Source organism: Mus caroli, unplaced genomic scaffold (assembly GCF_978045245.1).
Source record: "Mus caroli unplaced genomic scaffold, Mus_caroli_1 scaffold_3, whole genome shotgun sequence".
Lineage (NCBI taxonomy): Eukaryota > Metazoa > Chordata > Mammalia > Rodentia > Muridae > Mus > Mus caroli.
The window spans coordinates 121,318,207-121,335,104 of NW_028227258.1; the positions used below are offsets into that span (position 1 = coordinate 121,318,207).

At 41.1% G+C, this 16,898-nt stretch overlaps 2 protein-coding genes and 1 pseudogene across 3 annotated transcripts in view; 2 read left to right on the forward strand and 1 right to left on the reverse strand.

The window, feature by feature from the left end:
- Nucleotides 1–8,680, reverse strand: part of Abhd18 (abhydrolase domain containing 18) — a 95,782-nt gene extending 87,102 nt beyond the window's left edge. Inside the window, exon 1 of the mRNA XM_085835919.1 lies at nt 8,519–8,680. The gene's annotated coding sequence lies outside the window, so the exon portion shown is untranslated. The remainder of the gene's footprint in view (nt 1–8,518) is intronic.
- LOC110290985 (FUN14 domain-containing protein 2 pseudogene) lies at nt 1,101–4,409 on the forward strand (annotated as a pseudogene). The gene is made up of 2 exons (XR_015046762.1): nt 1,101–3,004; nt 3,646–4,409. The product of XR_015046762.1 is annotated as an FUN14 domain-containing protein 2 pseudogene (transcript).
- A 115-nt stretch (nt 8,681–8,795) lies between the features above and the next one.
- The window catches only part of LOC110291132 (major facilitator superfamily domain-containing protein 8), a 30,598-nt gene continuing 22,495 nt past the window's right edge, over nt 8,796–16,898 (forward strand). The window contains exon 1 of the mRNA XM_085835935.1: nt 8,796–9,001. Within this exon, the coding sequence (XP_085692061.1) occupies nt 8,937–9,001 (65 nt within the window). The 5' untranslated portion in view covers nt 8,796–8,936. The remainder of the gene's footprint in view (nt 9,002–16,898) is intronic.

Sequence of the window (16,898 nt, forward strand, 5' to 3'; positions counted from 1 at the left end):
CTTTGCTTTGTTGTAGCTCTGTAGTCCAAGACTGTTGGTAGCTTGAGATTGGCCTCAAATCCGTGGCATTCCTTTTGCTTCCGCTCTCCAAATGTTAGAATTCCAGGTGTGCAACATTCCTGGACGCCTTCAAGTTTTTCTTTGTATAGTATACAGTGTAACCCACAATCAACTGAACTGGTACAACATTCCTGGAAGCCTTCAAGTTTTTCTTTGTATAGTATACAGTGTAACCCACAATCAACTGAACTTCAAGTTTTTCTTTGTATAGTATACAGTGTAACCCACAATCAACTGAACTTCAAGTTTTTCTTTGTATAGTATACAGTGTGACCCACAATCAACTGAACTGGTACAACATTCCTGGATGCCTTCAAGTTTTTCTTTGTATAGTATACAGTGTAACCCACAATCAACTGAACTGGTACAACATTCCTGGATGCCTTCAAGTTTTTCTTTGTATAGTATACAGTGTAACCCACAATCAACTGAACTGGTACAACATTCCTGGATGCCTTCAAGTTTTTCTTTGTATAGTATACAGTGTAACCCACAATCAACTGAACTGGTACAACATTCCTGGACGCCTTCAAGTTTTTCTTTGTATAGTATACAGTGTAACCCACAATCAACTGAACTTCAAGTTTTTCTTTGTATAGTATATACAGTGTGACCCACAATCAACTGAACTGGTACAACATTCCTGGATGCCTTCAAGTTTTTCTTTGTATAGTATACAGTGTAACCCACAATCAACTGAACTGGTACAACATTCCTGGATGCCTTCAAGTTTTTCTTTGTATAGTATACAGTGTAACCCACAATCAACTGAACTGGTACAACATTCCTGGATGCCTTCAAGTTTTTCTTTGTATAGTATACAGTGTAACCCACAATCAACTGAACTGGTACAACATTCCTGGACGCCTTCAAGTTTTTCTTTGTATAGTATACAGTGTAACCCACAATCAACTGAACTTCAAGTTTTTCTTTGTATAGTATACAGTGTGACCCACAATCAACTGAACTTCAAGTTTTTCTTTGTATAGTATACAGTGTGACCCACAATCAACTGAACTTCAAGTTTTTCTTTGTATAGTATACAGTGTAACCCACAATCAACTGAACTTCAAGTTTTTCTTTGTATAGTATACAGTGTAACCCACAATCAACTGAACTGGTACTCTCCTTTCTTCTTAGAACTGGACCAGCAAAGCAAGCTGTTCACACTGTTTCACAGTTCTCAGAACCTGGAGTATTTACTAGATACTGTTGCTCCTTAGGCTATCACAGAAAACTTTTCAAGCCCACAGCTTTGCACTAAGCCTCCTTCTACCCACACTTTCCAGTAATAGACAGCCCTAGGTGTACAGTTGCAGTTGTCTGAAGTACACACAATCTCACAATCAGAATTACTTTTGTGAAGACCTTGTTCTCCAGACAAATATTACACTGCTGGCAGCAAGCTGCTGTAACCAATGAATTTTTGTTTCAAAACAACCTATCTGTACTTCCTTTGGCCTTAAAAGTTTTCATTTGTAACTTGATATGTCATGTTTGGTTGTTATCTATGGGAAGTCTGCCCTTTTCTGAAGAGAAAAGAAGTAGATAGGGCTGGGGGAGGGAAGCATGGCCCAGGACAGAGAGGCTGCATTGGAGATACAATAAATGAGAGACGAATAAATTAAAAATGTTTTCACTTGTCTCAGTCTCCTTAGATGTATCTATCACAGTACATACATCCCGGATTGTAATCACCTGCATAACCCCAAGTAAATTCACATCTTTAAAGAGTGTCTCTGTTGTGAAATGGAAAGAAGCAACACTTCTAATGTGAAATCGTTCATTCGAATTTCCTGTAAAATGCTTCCAGCTAAATGTATAAAACAAACATTCATGGTAATACCTTGAACTTCCCTTCTGAAAATCTGGGTTGTATTTAACAAATCTCTTGTTTAAGTATTCAGTTGAAATCCATTTTCTTTTGCAAAATCTACCAAATCTTCCATCCACTATTTATAATATATTTTGCTTTCCCAGTCTTACGCACAAAGACTACTGGGTCCATTTTAGGCTGCCTAGGACACTCAAGTACTTGATAAAGGCCAAGGTGGCTTTGTGACGCAGTTAGAGCTGGGGGAAAGCTGAGGCGCGCGCTCTACCAGCCCTCTTCCGCTGGGGCCGTGGGAATGGACACATCTTTTTCCCACGTGCGAAAAGCCAGCCGGCCATGACAACGAACACATCCACCACCACAACCGCAACTGTGGCACGCTCTATCTCCTCCTTTACGGACCCTCATCATTTCTCCTCCCACAACCACATTATAAAGATGGCCTCGGCCAGTCAAGGGCACTTTGATGCTTATGAGGCACTGGATCTTACAGAATTTGCCAAAAAACAGCCTTGGTGGCGCAAGCTTTTCGGGCAGGAGAGTCGGTCTGCAGGTGAGAAGTACAGCGTGGCAACCCAGCTCCTTATTGGAGGTGTCACTGGCTGGTGCACTGGCTTCATATTCCAGAAAGTTGGAAAGCTGGCTGCCACAGCAGTGGGAGGGGGCTTTTTTCTCCTCCAGCTTGCAAACCACACTGGCTACATCAAAGTTGACTGGAGTCGAGTAGAGAAGGACATGAAAAAAGCCAAGGAGCAGCTGACGATTCGGAAGAGCGCCCAAATACCAACTGAAGTCAAGAGCAAAGCTGAGGAGGTGGTGTGCTTTGTGAAGAAGAATGTTTTAGTAACTGGAGGATTTTTTGGAGGCTTTCTGCTCGGTATGGCATCCTAAGGGGTATCGCTTCACTTCCACTGTTCACCAGCCTCAACACTCCATCATAGGAAAATCCAGACTCTTCTTCCTCTTCAGGCCCTCCTCTCTGTTGTAAATCTGAACCGCTTCCATAGGCATCTTGCCCATGCAAATGTACACAGGCTCTCCCATGGGCTTGACAAGCAAAGCGGGGAGCATGTTTTCCATCTGGAGGTCAACAAGAATGGTCCTTTTCCTGTATGTAAAATCTGTCCTAAAACATCTTTAAGATCCGTCCCTTACAGTTGAGCTGGAAGAGGGACGCACAATTACCTTACTATGCTCTTCCTGGAAAGGAACTGAATATATCTGTCTTTGAGCACAGGAAGAAAGAAAACACAGTTTTGGGAGTACCGTGTATTAGCCAGCTATTTTAGGGGGACAGTCTCCTTACAGAATTTTACAAGTAAACTGATTGATGCCTTCTTTTCTTCTTGACAGCTATCCCAGTAATATAATGATAGTAGTTATCTTAGTTAAGAACTCAGAAGTATGTCACTTCAAAAAGGGCCATAACATAAATACTAGGACCTATTTTGGGGGTCCCTTTTTAGAGGGGGTGGTTGTGGTGCGCCTAAGGCCTTGCTAATACTAGGCAACGGCTAATCCAAAGCTATATTCTTAGCTTTTTGGGTTCTTTATATTTGGAGAGAAGATCCTACTAAATTGCTCTAGCTGGCCTAGTACTGGCATGCTCATGTATCAGCTTCCTGAAGAGGTGGGATTACAGGCCCAAGCCACCAGGAACAGCTGCCCCAGGACCTTAAGAAAGAACTGAAGAACTCATCGCTGAGTCTACTTTGCCCCTTCTCAACCTTCTCATTTGCCTTTTCCTCCAGGAATAGGTTGCAAGAACCTACATAGTTTGGTTTCCTGCATCAGGGCCTCATCATCTTCAATCAAATATCAGCTGGGTGAAATTTTCTTCTAGAAGCTTCAGTGGAGAAGAATCTGCTTTCGGGCTCTTAGGTTTGGGGTACAATTTCTATACTTGCAACTACAGGATTTATTCATATTTGGTCCTTTGTCAGCAAAGGACAAGCTCAGCACTGGGAGGCTATCCTCATTTCTTCATTTCACACTGACTGTGCTCTCCATACAAGTAAAAAAAAAAAAAATACAGACTTCCTTTCTTCATGGCCAGGTGGAGAGAGAAAGAAAAAGAGAGTTCCCCCTGGGAGTCCAACACCTCTGCAGAAAGGGCAAGTGTGTAAATGCAATCAATGTTTCCATTTTATGTTGATTAGAAAGAAAAATCATGGCTCCAGCCCAAACTCAACACCGTGAGCGCCAGAAAACAATGATCTTAAAGAACAACCTTGGAAGCTGCATACTACATGGGAAGAAGAAACTAACTGTACTTCTCAGCCTTTGAGTATAGGTTTACACTTTAATACCAGGTTTAAATCTTCATATTTCCACCAGTAGGGGAAAAAAGAACCCACACAAATTCAAAATAACAAAAAACCATACTAAAACCACAGACTTCATAGACCTAAGGAACCACTTATTTATAAGCCAACTAGCTCTTTGCAGTTTGTTTAAATCATGTTTATATTCTTACATTCACTTAAAACTGTTAACTTAAAACTAACACTCCCCTGCAGAGTAAATGTGACAATTAGTCCTTTGTATTTCAGTTATTAAACAAAGGGTAAACGGAAATTGGCTTTTATGGTTTTCTTTTTGAAATAGGATCTTGTAATTTAGGCTGGCCTCAAGCTTCTAATCATTACCTCCGTTCATGCAACTGGAAGATCTTTTTTAAATGTTATCATCTCCATATCTGCACTATATACATTTTCTACTGAAACAATTATTTTTCTTTTTTTCTTTTTCCTTTTAGATAGGGTCTTACCATCCAGCCCTAGGTGGCCTGGGAACTCACAGTAATCTGCCTCCTGAGTGCTGGGGTTAATGATATATTAATGTATACAAAATTGAACTTTATAAAACATTTTTAAAAATTTTTTATTAGATATTTTATTTATTTACATTTCAAATGCTATCCCAAAAGTTCCCTATACCCTCGCCCCACCATGCTCCCCTACCTAACCACTGCTGCTTCTTCACCTGGCATTCCCCTGTATTGGGGCATATAAAGTTTGCAAGACCAAGGGGCCTCTCTTCCCAATGATGGCCGACTAGGCCATCTTTTGCTACAAATGAATCTAGAGTTACGAGCTCTGGGGGTACTGGTTAGTTCATATTTTTGTTCCACCTATAGGGTTGTAGACCCCTTAAGCTCCTTGGGTATTTTCTCTAGCTCCTCCACTGGGGGCCCTGTGTTCCATCCAATAGATGACTGTGAGCATCCACTTCTGTATTTTCCAGGCACTGGCATAGCCTCACACGAGATAGCTATATCAGGGTCCTTTCAGCAAAATCTTGCTAGCATATGTAATAGTGTCTGGGTTTGCTGGCTGACTATGGGATGGATCCCTGGAATCACTTAAGTCAGTGTATCCTTTACCCAGTTAACAGAAATCTATGGCCTGTGAAAAGGCTCAGTTATTAAAAGTATTGGCCACCATGCCTGATACTTCTTTGATCCCCAGGACATACATGTTTGAAAGGAGAGAACTGATTTCTGTAAATTGTCCTCTTGCCTCCACTTGCACACCACCACATGTGTTTATATACAAACACACACAAGTTAAAAATCATGTTTCATACTCCCAAATGAGCTCAGGTCTTTGGATATATGGGGTAGGATGGAAATACATTTTACAGAAATACAATTCTAAATGACGAACAGTTATGGTTTGGATCTGAAATGTTCTCTTTATAGGGAAGTGGTACAACCTTCTGAAATGGTTTAGTTCCTGGGTATGTGTGCTTGAGGTATATCAAGAGCCTGGTTCCCTTTCTACTCTCTGTCTCTTTATCTCTCTCCTTCCCAGTCCATCCTGGAAAGAAGGTTCTCTGCCACACGTTCCATGTCATGATGTTCTTCCTTGCTACAGGTCTAAAAGCAAAGCCATCAAGTGAACAGTAACTCGGAAACAATGAGTTCAGATAACCTTTTTGTGGTAGTTTGAATGAGAATGGCCCAATAGTCTCATATATTTGAATACTTGGTTCACAGTTGGTAGAACTATTTGGGAAGATTAGGGGCATGCATAGCCTTGTTGGAGGTGTCACTGGGGATAGGCTGTGGGGTTCCAAAAACCTACACCATCCCCAGTTATCTTTCTTTGACTCATAATTGTTGATCAGAATGTGAGCTCTTAGGTACTGCCTCAGCACCATACCTACCTGCTGCCACATTCTCACCAGAATGGTCACTAACTCACCTTCTGAAACTATACTCCCCAAATAAACTCCTAGAATTTACCTTGGTCATGGTGTTTCTATTACAATAGAAAAGTGTTTAATGTGTTTTTCAGTTTAGGTTGGTTTTTGAGGTATTTTGTCACAGAGACAAGAAGCTAACATTGATTTAAATTATTTTACTACTTAGATCTTTCTGTGATGGTCCATAAACTTATTTCTCATATTTTTGTATATATTTATTAAATTGCAGAGCAGATGCATACTATAATAAAGGTCCTGTCTTTCTCAAGTATACTAGGATCTTCATTCACCTTTAGAATATCATGTATTATGACCCTAAATCAATTATATGTGAAAAAAACAAAAAAAAACAAATAATCTTCAACAAGAAAAAGTGTACTAGTCAAGAGCTATTACAAGCTATTTTATTTTTTGGTTTTTCAGGCAAATATTTATACATAGCCCTGTCTGTCCTGGAACTCACTAAGTAGACAGGCTGGACTGAAAGTCGCAGAGATCTATCTTTGGCCCATGTGTGCTAGGATTAAAGGCAAATGCCAACATGCCCAGAGCACTTTTTAAAAATTATATTAATTTCTGCATGTGTATTAAAGTACCTAATGACAATGAAATTTCAATTACTTTGCAATGAACAATATTCATTACATACCAAATTGTTCACTCCTTTGTTTTTTAACCCAGCACTGCAAAATTTCCCACATCACTTTGCTTTTCTATGTAATAGACCACTTCAAGCCTAGAAGCAGCATATTTCCTTGCTAGATTTACCTACTAGCAAGCAACTCACAGGTAAAAAACAGAAAAGAAATCACACGTATAGGGTTTATTATGTATTTGGTTTTGAAATTTGGTATTATACAGATATTCTAAAATCCAATTTCAGTCTCAGAGCAGTATAAAATGATTTCTGAATTTCTAAATAGTATAGTTTTTTCTTTTTTGGTGTGTGTAGTTGTGTATGTGTGTATGCTGCATGTATGTAGGTTTACATGCCAGTTATATACATCATTGGCACGGTAGTAGGGTCATAGTTATATGTATCAGTGACCAGCCTTTTACAAAAGTGTTGGTGCCTTCAACTCAGATCCTCCTGCTTGTATAAAAAGTGCTCTTACCTATTGAGCCATTTCCACATCCTCTAAAAAAATCTTTCTAGGCAGAGCTGGCTATGTTCAGGATATCCAGAACTATGAATCTTCTGAGTTGGGATAAAGACAATGTCAGTTTACATTAAGTGCCACCTGGAGCTATTCCAGGCACTAAAAGCCCTCAGGTCAAGCAAGACACCAGTGAGATCCTGCAGAAATAGCAGTCATTTTTGAAGTACCAATGGATACAACGGCCATTTGTCTTTTTAAATAGCAAGTGTGCAGAGAAGAAACAAAGTGGAACAAAAATAGAAGTGCCATCACAGTGCCAAGGAATAGAACGTCTTTCCTAGAAATGAGTTTTATTGCTAGGGTGGCACTCACTATCTACTAATATTACTCCATCTGGTACTTTTTAATCTCCTATTACTTTGATATCTAAGTATTTAAACAAACAAAAGTACTTTTTCATGCTAGACTTTTTATGTTTTTGAGACTGGGGTTCTCTGTGTAGTCCTGGCTTGCCTTCAAGTCATAGAGAGTAGCCTACCTCTGCTTCCCAAGTGTGCTACATGAGATGATCACAAATGAAAGATCAAAGGAGAGGAGATGGGAATACCACACAACAGAGAGCTCCTGAGGCAGGACAAACTCTAAGCGCTCAATGAATTCAAGAATTGAGACTGGGTCCCAACTCTGAGAGATTCCAGGTAACTTATGTCGACTTCAGGTCTTGATCAGATAGATAAGTATCTGCTTTACACATCTCCTAGGGTAATTGTGATCCAATGAAATCACATGACAATCTTATCTAGAGTTAAGAATACATTACTTTAGGAGACACACAATGACTTCTGGCAGCAATTAGCTGACAAGCCCAATGGCAGGGTCAGCGACTAGGAAGTCAACAGCATCTGAGCCACTTGAGTGTTTATATTCCTGGCGCTGAAAGCAGCGGGTTAGAGCTAAGCAGGCTTGGCCTAGGGGCTTTGTTGTTGTTGTTGTTGTTGCAAAATTGAGGCTCTCTTGCCCGGAATCAGCAACTTTGTAGCCACCTCATCCTTGACCTTCAGTCCCCTCAAGTGAGGAGCCAGCGGGGGCAACAGTGGCTGGCTGCCATCAGCCCTGACCCTAACTCTCCTCAGGAGCGGAGTCAGGGGGATAACAGCTGGTGGCTGCCATCAGCCTCATCCTCAGTCCCTTCAGGTGAGGCGCTGATGGCCAGCAGGGTTGGTCCACAGGGGTCCCCAACGCCCTCCTTCGGACCAGGACACCACAGCCTTCCTGCCGCCTTGCACGTACGCAGACGCTAGAGGCTGTTACTTACAGGCCGCTCGCGGACGCACACCTGAAGGGGAGCTCGCCAAGCCTCTGGCCACCACCGCTCTCCACGCTCAAGGGACTGGACTTTCGCCTCAGCTCGGACAGCAGAGATCTGGATCTGCTCAGGTACTAAAAGCAGGCAGGCTGCCAGCCAGGCGGGCAGGGAGGACGTCCTCCGGGCGGGGCGGGGCGCCCGCTGTACACGCCCCCAGAGGCCGGCTCTGGCCTTGCTCCACCTCTTCCGGCCTGCTCTCTGGTCGCCACCACCGCCTCCTGCGCGGTCCACACTTCCCCTAGGCTGCCGGTCCGCTTCCGGGGTCCCGGCGCGCACGCGCACTCGTAGGAGTGTTTTGACAGCTCCGGGCGAGAAGGAGCAGGTGTTCCGAGAGTGGGCAGCGCGCCGCCTAGTGAGAGCTGGCATTATGGCGAACCTGGGAAGCGAGGCCGAGCGGGAGCCCCTCTTGGGCCCCGGATCACCCGGAAGCAGGTGAGCAGGCGGGTGGGACTAGCTGGGTACAGTGAGTCCACTGTCCGGACCCGAAACCCGGCTGCACATGCGCATGCCCAGCAACGCCTTCGGAGCCGCTTAGTTCAGGCTCCGGGATAATCGCGTTTACTTGGGAATAGTGGAGAATCTTGGTGCTTGGAGAACTTGTGTACCGAGAATGCTGGGCAGGGGGATGCTTCACATAGGTCACAGTAGCTTCACATTGTAGCCCTTGTGCTGTGTGTCTTAAACATCTGCCTGAATCCTGTAATGGTAATTCCTTTCTGCTTGAAAGCTTCTTTTTCTTCACTATTTTTCCTTTGTTTTGTATGAAGAAGCCTAAGCTGCCTCTTTTACAGCTGACACTGCATTCTGTTGACCCTGTGTAGCTGACCACTGTCACAAAAGCCCCAAATGGTGGTTTTATCCGACACTCAAGAGCTAAACTTGAGTTAGACTTTTCCTAACCTGCCTAATAACTTGTTCATATTTTGCAAATAAACCCACTTAAAATGATTCACACTTTGCTCAGTATCACAGGTACAAAATAAAGACATCTTTAAGCGTTTCATTAGTATTTTCATCCTTGTAATTCTCATTTTGATCCTAATTTATGAGCACTAATTTAGAAAAGCTGGGCTTGTCTTACTGTAGCAATATGTATTTTTACCTTTAGGAAACAATAAGTATTATTTCATCGAGTCTTTTATTTGAAGCACAGTGTGTGTTTTATTAGTTGTTTGTTTGTTTGTTTGTTTTTTTAAGGGGGAACGGGTGGCACACGCGTCATGCTTTGTACAGAGGCCAGAGGAAAACTTGTAGTATTGGGATCTCTTCTACCATGTAGGTTCACATGCTTGGGGTCAAGCACCGGAACCACTGAACTGTCTCCACCACTCTTTGCTTTATATTTACAGATGAGGTAGCCTGAAACCTGGGCTGGCCTCAACTGCAGTAGGTAGCCAAGTAAGATGGGAATTCCGCCCCTCCTGCCATCAAATTCAGGTGCTGGGAAGACTAGGATGTGTGCACCATACACATAGTAACTATACTAAGTATTTTTTCTCTCTCTCTTATCTATCTTCAGCACCAATTTTTTATTTTAACGGCAGTGAAACTTTGTAGTCTTTCATTTACTAAGTAGAGAATATGGATTACAATTTGATGTTAGTTGGTTTTATCTTGAGGTGATTAACATGAGTAGCAGTGTTGACATTTGTTTTCAAAGAGCTGCATCCCCCAGGCCTGTTGAGACCTTCCAAGCTGTTGGGCTTCTGCCCTGCTTTTTTGCTGTGCCACCATCCTTTTGGAGTTCATACAGCTCTGTAGTTGTCCTGCCTATTCCACTCCTAGAAGAGACCATCCCTTGTCTCCCTTTTGAAATCTGTCAGCAACCCTTGTTTATGTTACCTGCAACTCCTGCCAACAACTTCTTTTCTTCCAGGCTTGTTATTTGCCGGGACCCTGAAGTTATTTATACTTACTGTCATTTTGTGCTTCTGATGTACCGGCTCTGCCAGGCTAGAGCTCCCTGTTTGTCACATGCATAGGGCTGTGGCATTTCCATTTCCTAGCCTTCTTTGTGCTGCTTGCTTTTCTTCTATTGTATTTTATATAAGGCCTGTGTTTTCCAGAAAGAGCGTGGGATCCTTGCTTCATAGATGTACAGCTAACCATACAAATATGATTTGCATTGTATATGTTGTAATATATCTAAATAAGCTTAAACATATTTTCTCTTGCTTTTCTCTCCCTTTTAAATATGTAATTGTGTTAGGCTTCATCTATAGTGAGATGTTCCTGTCCATGAAGAGTTCATTAGATTGAACTCTATGTTCTATGTTTAGCATTTTAAAAATTAAAAGGAAATATTTTCAGAACAATTCAACAAGTATGCTGTCTTTAAAACCATAAGTTGGGCTGGTGAGATGGATCAGTGGGTAAGAGCACCGAATGCTCTTCCAAAGGTCCGAAGTTCAAATCCCAGCAACGACATGGTGCGTCACAACCACCCATAATGAGATCTGATGCCCTCTTCTGATGTGTTTGAAGACAGCTACAGTGTACTTACATATAATAAATAAATAAATAAATCTTTAAAAAAATTAAAATCATAAGTTGATTCCCTAGTTATGACTAACTGCAGGGTTTGCTCACTTGTACTTTACTGTACAAAGTTCAGTATAGTTAGCCAGCAGCCCTTATCCAACAAGATTGACTAATCATGATTTATTGATATAATTGGATTAGATACTTCTTCTTTTCTTGAGTGTCTAGTGCTCTCAACTGACTTACTTTATGAATTTCATTTAAGAGAATAGGGGCCGACCACTTTTTCTGTAATAGTCCCATTGCTGTATAGTTTAGGTTTGTTGGTTCAGGCCCAAAGGCAAAGTCGTGGATAGCATAGATACTTAGAAGAGAAAATCTGCAGATCATACTAAATGAGTGCATTGTTTAGTCAGTAGGTTGGTCTATTGATGAGAAACTTGGTCTTTGAAGTTAGTCTTTTGTCATCTGGTAACAACTATTCACCTGTGCACCAGTTTTATCTATCAAGTAAAGACCGGTGGTGTCTGGATTTGACCTCAAGATTATAGATTGCTAGCCTTACCTTAGATTTTTTTGAAATGCTACAGACACTTCAAATTCTTATTTCAATGTTTGTCTATAAAAGAAATATTACTGCACCAGCTGTCCTTACATGTCTGCACTACCTCCCTCCTCTCTTCCCTCACTCCCTTCCGTTCTTCCTTCCTTTCAAGTAAGTTCTCACTTTGGAGCCCAGGCTGGATCACAACTCAGTCTGGTAGAGGCTGGACTTGAACTTAGGGTCTTCCTGCTTTCCCTCCTAAGTAGTGCAATAACAGTAGCAGGCAGGTACTGGTATGCTTGTCTTACAGTGCAGACCTTTTATTTCTGTCATATGTCTCCAGTTATATTCAGTACTGCTCTCTCCAGATACTCACCCTTCTTGCTCTCCAGTTCTGAGTCTGGCTGTTCTGCCTTTCTGTAGTGAGACCAGAGGGAAATTTGAAAGTGCACTACTGCTCTGCCCCAGACCCCGTGCAGAAATACTCACTGAATCATATTGTTTTACCTAGGTGCTCAGTTCATGCCAGTGCATTATGTATTTTTCTTGGATTTTAAGTCATACATTTGTTAAACATTCTGCGATCTGGAGCTGTGGTTATCAAAATATTAGAACACCATGGTTTTATTGAGAGAGAATTCCATCAGGAAAATGAATGCCAGGATACAGCAGAAATAGTAGATAGAAGGTAAAAGTTAAACAAATCCCCTTGGAAAGAAGTACAGCATTTTTGCTTGTTTGTTTGTTTGTTTTAGGTTTTGTTTGCTTGTTTAGACAGGGTCTCACTATGTACCCTGGCTGACCTGGAAGTGCTAGTACAAGGCTACTACCTTCAAACTCACAGAGATCCTGCTGTCTCTGCCTCCTAAGTGCTGGGATGAAAGGCATGCGCCATGACACCCAGATTCAGTGTTTCTTCTTACACCCCTGTAAAGCAGAAACCTGTAAAACTCAGCCTCAGCCATCTAACATGTGATTCATCAAAATAACAAAGATATAATAATTTAGTAAATCAACAACCTTGTTCTGCTATTCCTTCTAAATTAAAAAAGAGCATAATAGGAGGCTAGAGAGATGGCACAATGGTTAAGAGCACCTACTCTTCTTACAAAGTCCTGAGTTCAAATCCCAGCAACCACATGGTGGATATGTAATGAGATCTGATGCCCTTTTCTGGAGGGTCTGAAGATGTGTACTTACATATAATAATAAATAAATAAATCTAAAAAAGAGCATAATAAAAATTTATCACTTTAAAAGATTTCAAATACATGGAAAGATTGAAATAATTTACCTAATACCTAATATCTTTCCAAGTAGTTTTTCCCCACCAGTCAGATATCTTTACACACACACACACACACACACACATACACACACACATCTATTGCCAAAATAAAGTAAGTTTCAGATATTATGAATATGTTATTGGAGTCTGCCTTTTCTAAGAACAAATACATCCCTTACCCAACTCCACCAATATAATTAGAAACACCAATTAAGGTGTATTATGCAATTTATACTTTGTATCCATTATTTCTCTAGTAGCTCTAATAATGTAATGAACACACATACATACTCATATAAGCCAGTTACTGTTCATGTGTTGGTTCCATCCTGTTTTAAACTCTAGTTTAGAACTGTCCCAGCACTTGGGAGGCAGAGGCAGGTAAATCTTTGTAAGTCTGAGGTCAACCTGGTCAACATATCGAATTCCAGGACAGCAGGACTACCTAGAGAGATCCTGTATCACAAAACAAAGCAAACGTTTACTGGACCTATCTTTGCTCATGCAAGAGTTGACAACTAGGTCTGGGTCAGTATACCTAAGGGCTATCTCACAATGTAGCTCCATGCACTGTTTCTTAGTCACAAGACTGTCACATAACTAATATTGAGAAATGCTAATATATTCCATCGGAAGTGTAGGCTGACAGGTACCCATGATGGAGAATGTCAGACTGAATGTCCTGCACAGATACACATGAAGGCAAAACACTCGTGCACATAAAAGTAAATTTAAAAACAAAAACAAAAAACTAAAGGCAAAGTCTTACTGTCTTTCCATCCCAGGCTGGTGAGTAGCTTGCCATCTTCGGGTCCCAGGCTGACCTTGAAGTTCCTATGTAGCCTGAGAGATGATCTTGTCTAATGTTGAGACACCTGTTATGCCTCAGTTACTTAAGTGCTAGGATCATGGGTTTGGCAAGAAAAGCTTGTTTTTGTTTGTTTTGTGAGACAAGTTCTCACTTAATAGTCCCGGGTATCCTGGATCCACTACATACCAAGGTTGGCACTGAACATGTAACTGCCTTTTGGCTAGGAAAGATTTTTTCTTTTAACTAGGGTCTCACTATGTAGCTGTGGCTGTCCTGAAACTCCCTGAAGCCCAGAGCTCCACCTGCCTCTGCTTCCTGAGTGCTAGTACTAAAGGCATGTGTCACTAACACCCTGATCCTTCTTATAAAGTGATCATGTGTTTCATTTCTAATCATCAGAGATTAATAATGGGTCTCTAAACATATAATACTAGCAAAGTATTAAATTGATACAAGAGTCCATATTCTGAGATTCAATAATGCATGCTTTTTCCCTGTATGTTGTCACGCACTCTGGTCGAGTCAGTTTGACAAGCCGAGAAGCTTAAAATCTGCTCATGAAGCAAAAAGAGTTTCAAGGAAGCTCTCTTCTTAGAGTCTGGCATTCTCTCTAATTCTCTCTAACCCATACATTAATTTTCCACTCTTGTGTTAGTCTAGTGTATGGATCCACACGCTCTTTATTAGTAGTACCCTATTCTAAGTGCCTTTTAAGATTAAATTCTGACATAGCTAAAGCCTCCCCCAGTGTTCCAAGATCCCAGATAACAACAAAAAAGTTTAACCTATTTAGTAAAGAGTTAAGCATTACAATAGATGAGGCCATTAGCTCAGCTGGTCTGCAGAAAGAGCCGGGGAATCTCACTGAGATAAAAATCTTTAGTACAGGCTACATTTCATGCCAAGAGCAAGTTGATATAGTCTCCTGATAAATGGAGATTCTCCAGACAAGATAAGATTTAGCAAGACCTAAGAATTTAGGGGTCCACAACACTACATTATTCTTGAGGCATGCCAAGAGTAAAAACCCCCTGGTGCTATTAACACTAAAGTGTAAAATTCTTGCCTGTCACTAGGCTGATCCTAGGCAGGGCTGTTAATCTCTATTGTAAACATTTGTTTGGTTCCTGAAATTCCTTTCACAGTCATTCTCTTGTATCTGAAAAACTTCAATGTACCTTGCCTGATGTGACTTGCAATTCTTGGTAGTTTCTATGCTATAAAAAAGTCCGGTGCTCGACTTGACAATACATTCAAATTCAACCCCTCTCCTGTGTGCTTCTGTTTGTCAATTAATCCTAAGCTTTGCCCACCTGCCCGAGAGACCCTTTCCACACAGACACAGGGACCCAGAGGGTCTGCAGCAGTATGTAATTAACTGCAATGGTATACATTAAATTCAAGTATATTGATTTTGTAATACATGAATCTTGAGTTTATCTTGTTCAGACATTTTATATCACGATTAAAAGGTCTGTCTGTAGGTCACTATATTATGTATGTAGTGTTTAAAGTACTCAGACTGTATCAGTAATGGGGGCTGGAAAGATGGCTTAGTGGATGTAGGAGATTGCTACTCAGCTTGATGACCTTAACTTTGATTCTTGGATCTACTGGGTAGAGAAAACTGACTCTCAGTTTATCCTTTGACCTCCACATGCATGCTACAGTACTCAAACACATATGTAAAAAATTTAAAAAATGAGTAAATATAATAAAAACGAAACACACAAATATCAGTAACAAAATATCCTTGACAAATAGTACATGTAAACATGTTTCTTCTTCCCTGCCATTTCTTGGTGGTTTGTTTGAGATAGGGCTTCTCTGTGTAGCCCTGGCTGCTCTGGAACTTGATCTAGGCTGCCCTCCAACTCACAAAGAGCCACATACCTCTACCTCCGGAGTGCTGGGATCAAAAGGCATGTGCTACTACTACCAGCCTCCTTCTGACAATTCTAAGCTGTTACATTTGAAAAAAGAAAGCTTTTCAATGATGATTAAATTTGGCAACATCACAGTCTATTTTATAAAATATTCTGGGACCACAGACATCATGGTACCAGAACTTTACTGAGGGAAGAGGATTTAGACTCTGTGGCCAGCCTGGCATAGAACCATTTCTTAACAAATAATAGTGACAACAGAAACAAATCAACCAATCTCTTTCTCCAAAAGAAAATACTCTTGGAACATAATTGGGCACTTTTTCTGTTTAAGTGTTTCTGGATTTGTGGAAAGAGCACTAACCACATCAAGGTAAATTTGCCAACTCTGTTTGGTACTTGTACAGTCATTTAATGAGCATAAACACTCAGGTATCACCTAACAGAGGTAGGATGTCAGTTATATACTCACTATTAATGAGTTACAAGTTCATTCAGAAGACAAAAACCAGTGTGCTGGATCACATAAGCTCTTTGGTCCTCAAGTAGAACTTATTTGGTAATTCATGTCAGAGCAAAGGGCGGTGTTCCAGGAAGCTCCAGGCTGCCACTGTTTTAGGTTACATCATTCCAGTCAGAACAGCTCACACCAAAAGTAATATGCTTTCATCAAGAATGAGTGCCAGAAACATGAGAGTAATTATAGAAAAGTAGATCTTTTAAAAAAAGATTTATGTATGTATGTATGTATGTATGTATGTATGTATGTATGTATATGAGTTTACCATTGCTGTCTTCAGACACACCAGAAGAGGACATCAGATCCTCGAATTGAACTCAGGACCTCTGGAAGAGCAGTCGGTGCTCTTAACCAATGAGCCATCTCTCCTGTCATTTGTGTGTGTGTTTGTGTGTGTAGGCACATGTGTGCCATGTTATTCCTGTAGAGGTCTCTAATTCTACTGTGTGGTTTCTAGGAAGGGAATCCAGGTCATTGGGCAGGAACCTTTACCCATCTCACCATCCTCATAGTAATTAATTTTCAGTATATCCCATTTGGGGCAGATCTATTTCTTGTTGCTACTTTATGTAACTTTTCTTAAGAAAGTGTGTTCATTCATCCTGTTAGATTAATACCTTTATCTTGCATATAGCAATAGAAAAGGAGAGCTGGGGACATGGCTCCGTGGTTAAAATGCTTGCTGTGCAAGCGAGAGGACTAGAGTTTGGATCCCTAGAAACTCACGTAAATGCCATGTTGTTATGGTGGCCCACCTGTACTTCCAGCATCAAAGTAAAGAGCCAGGGGTCCCAGAGCA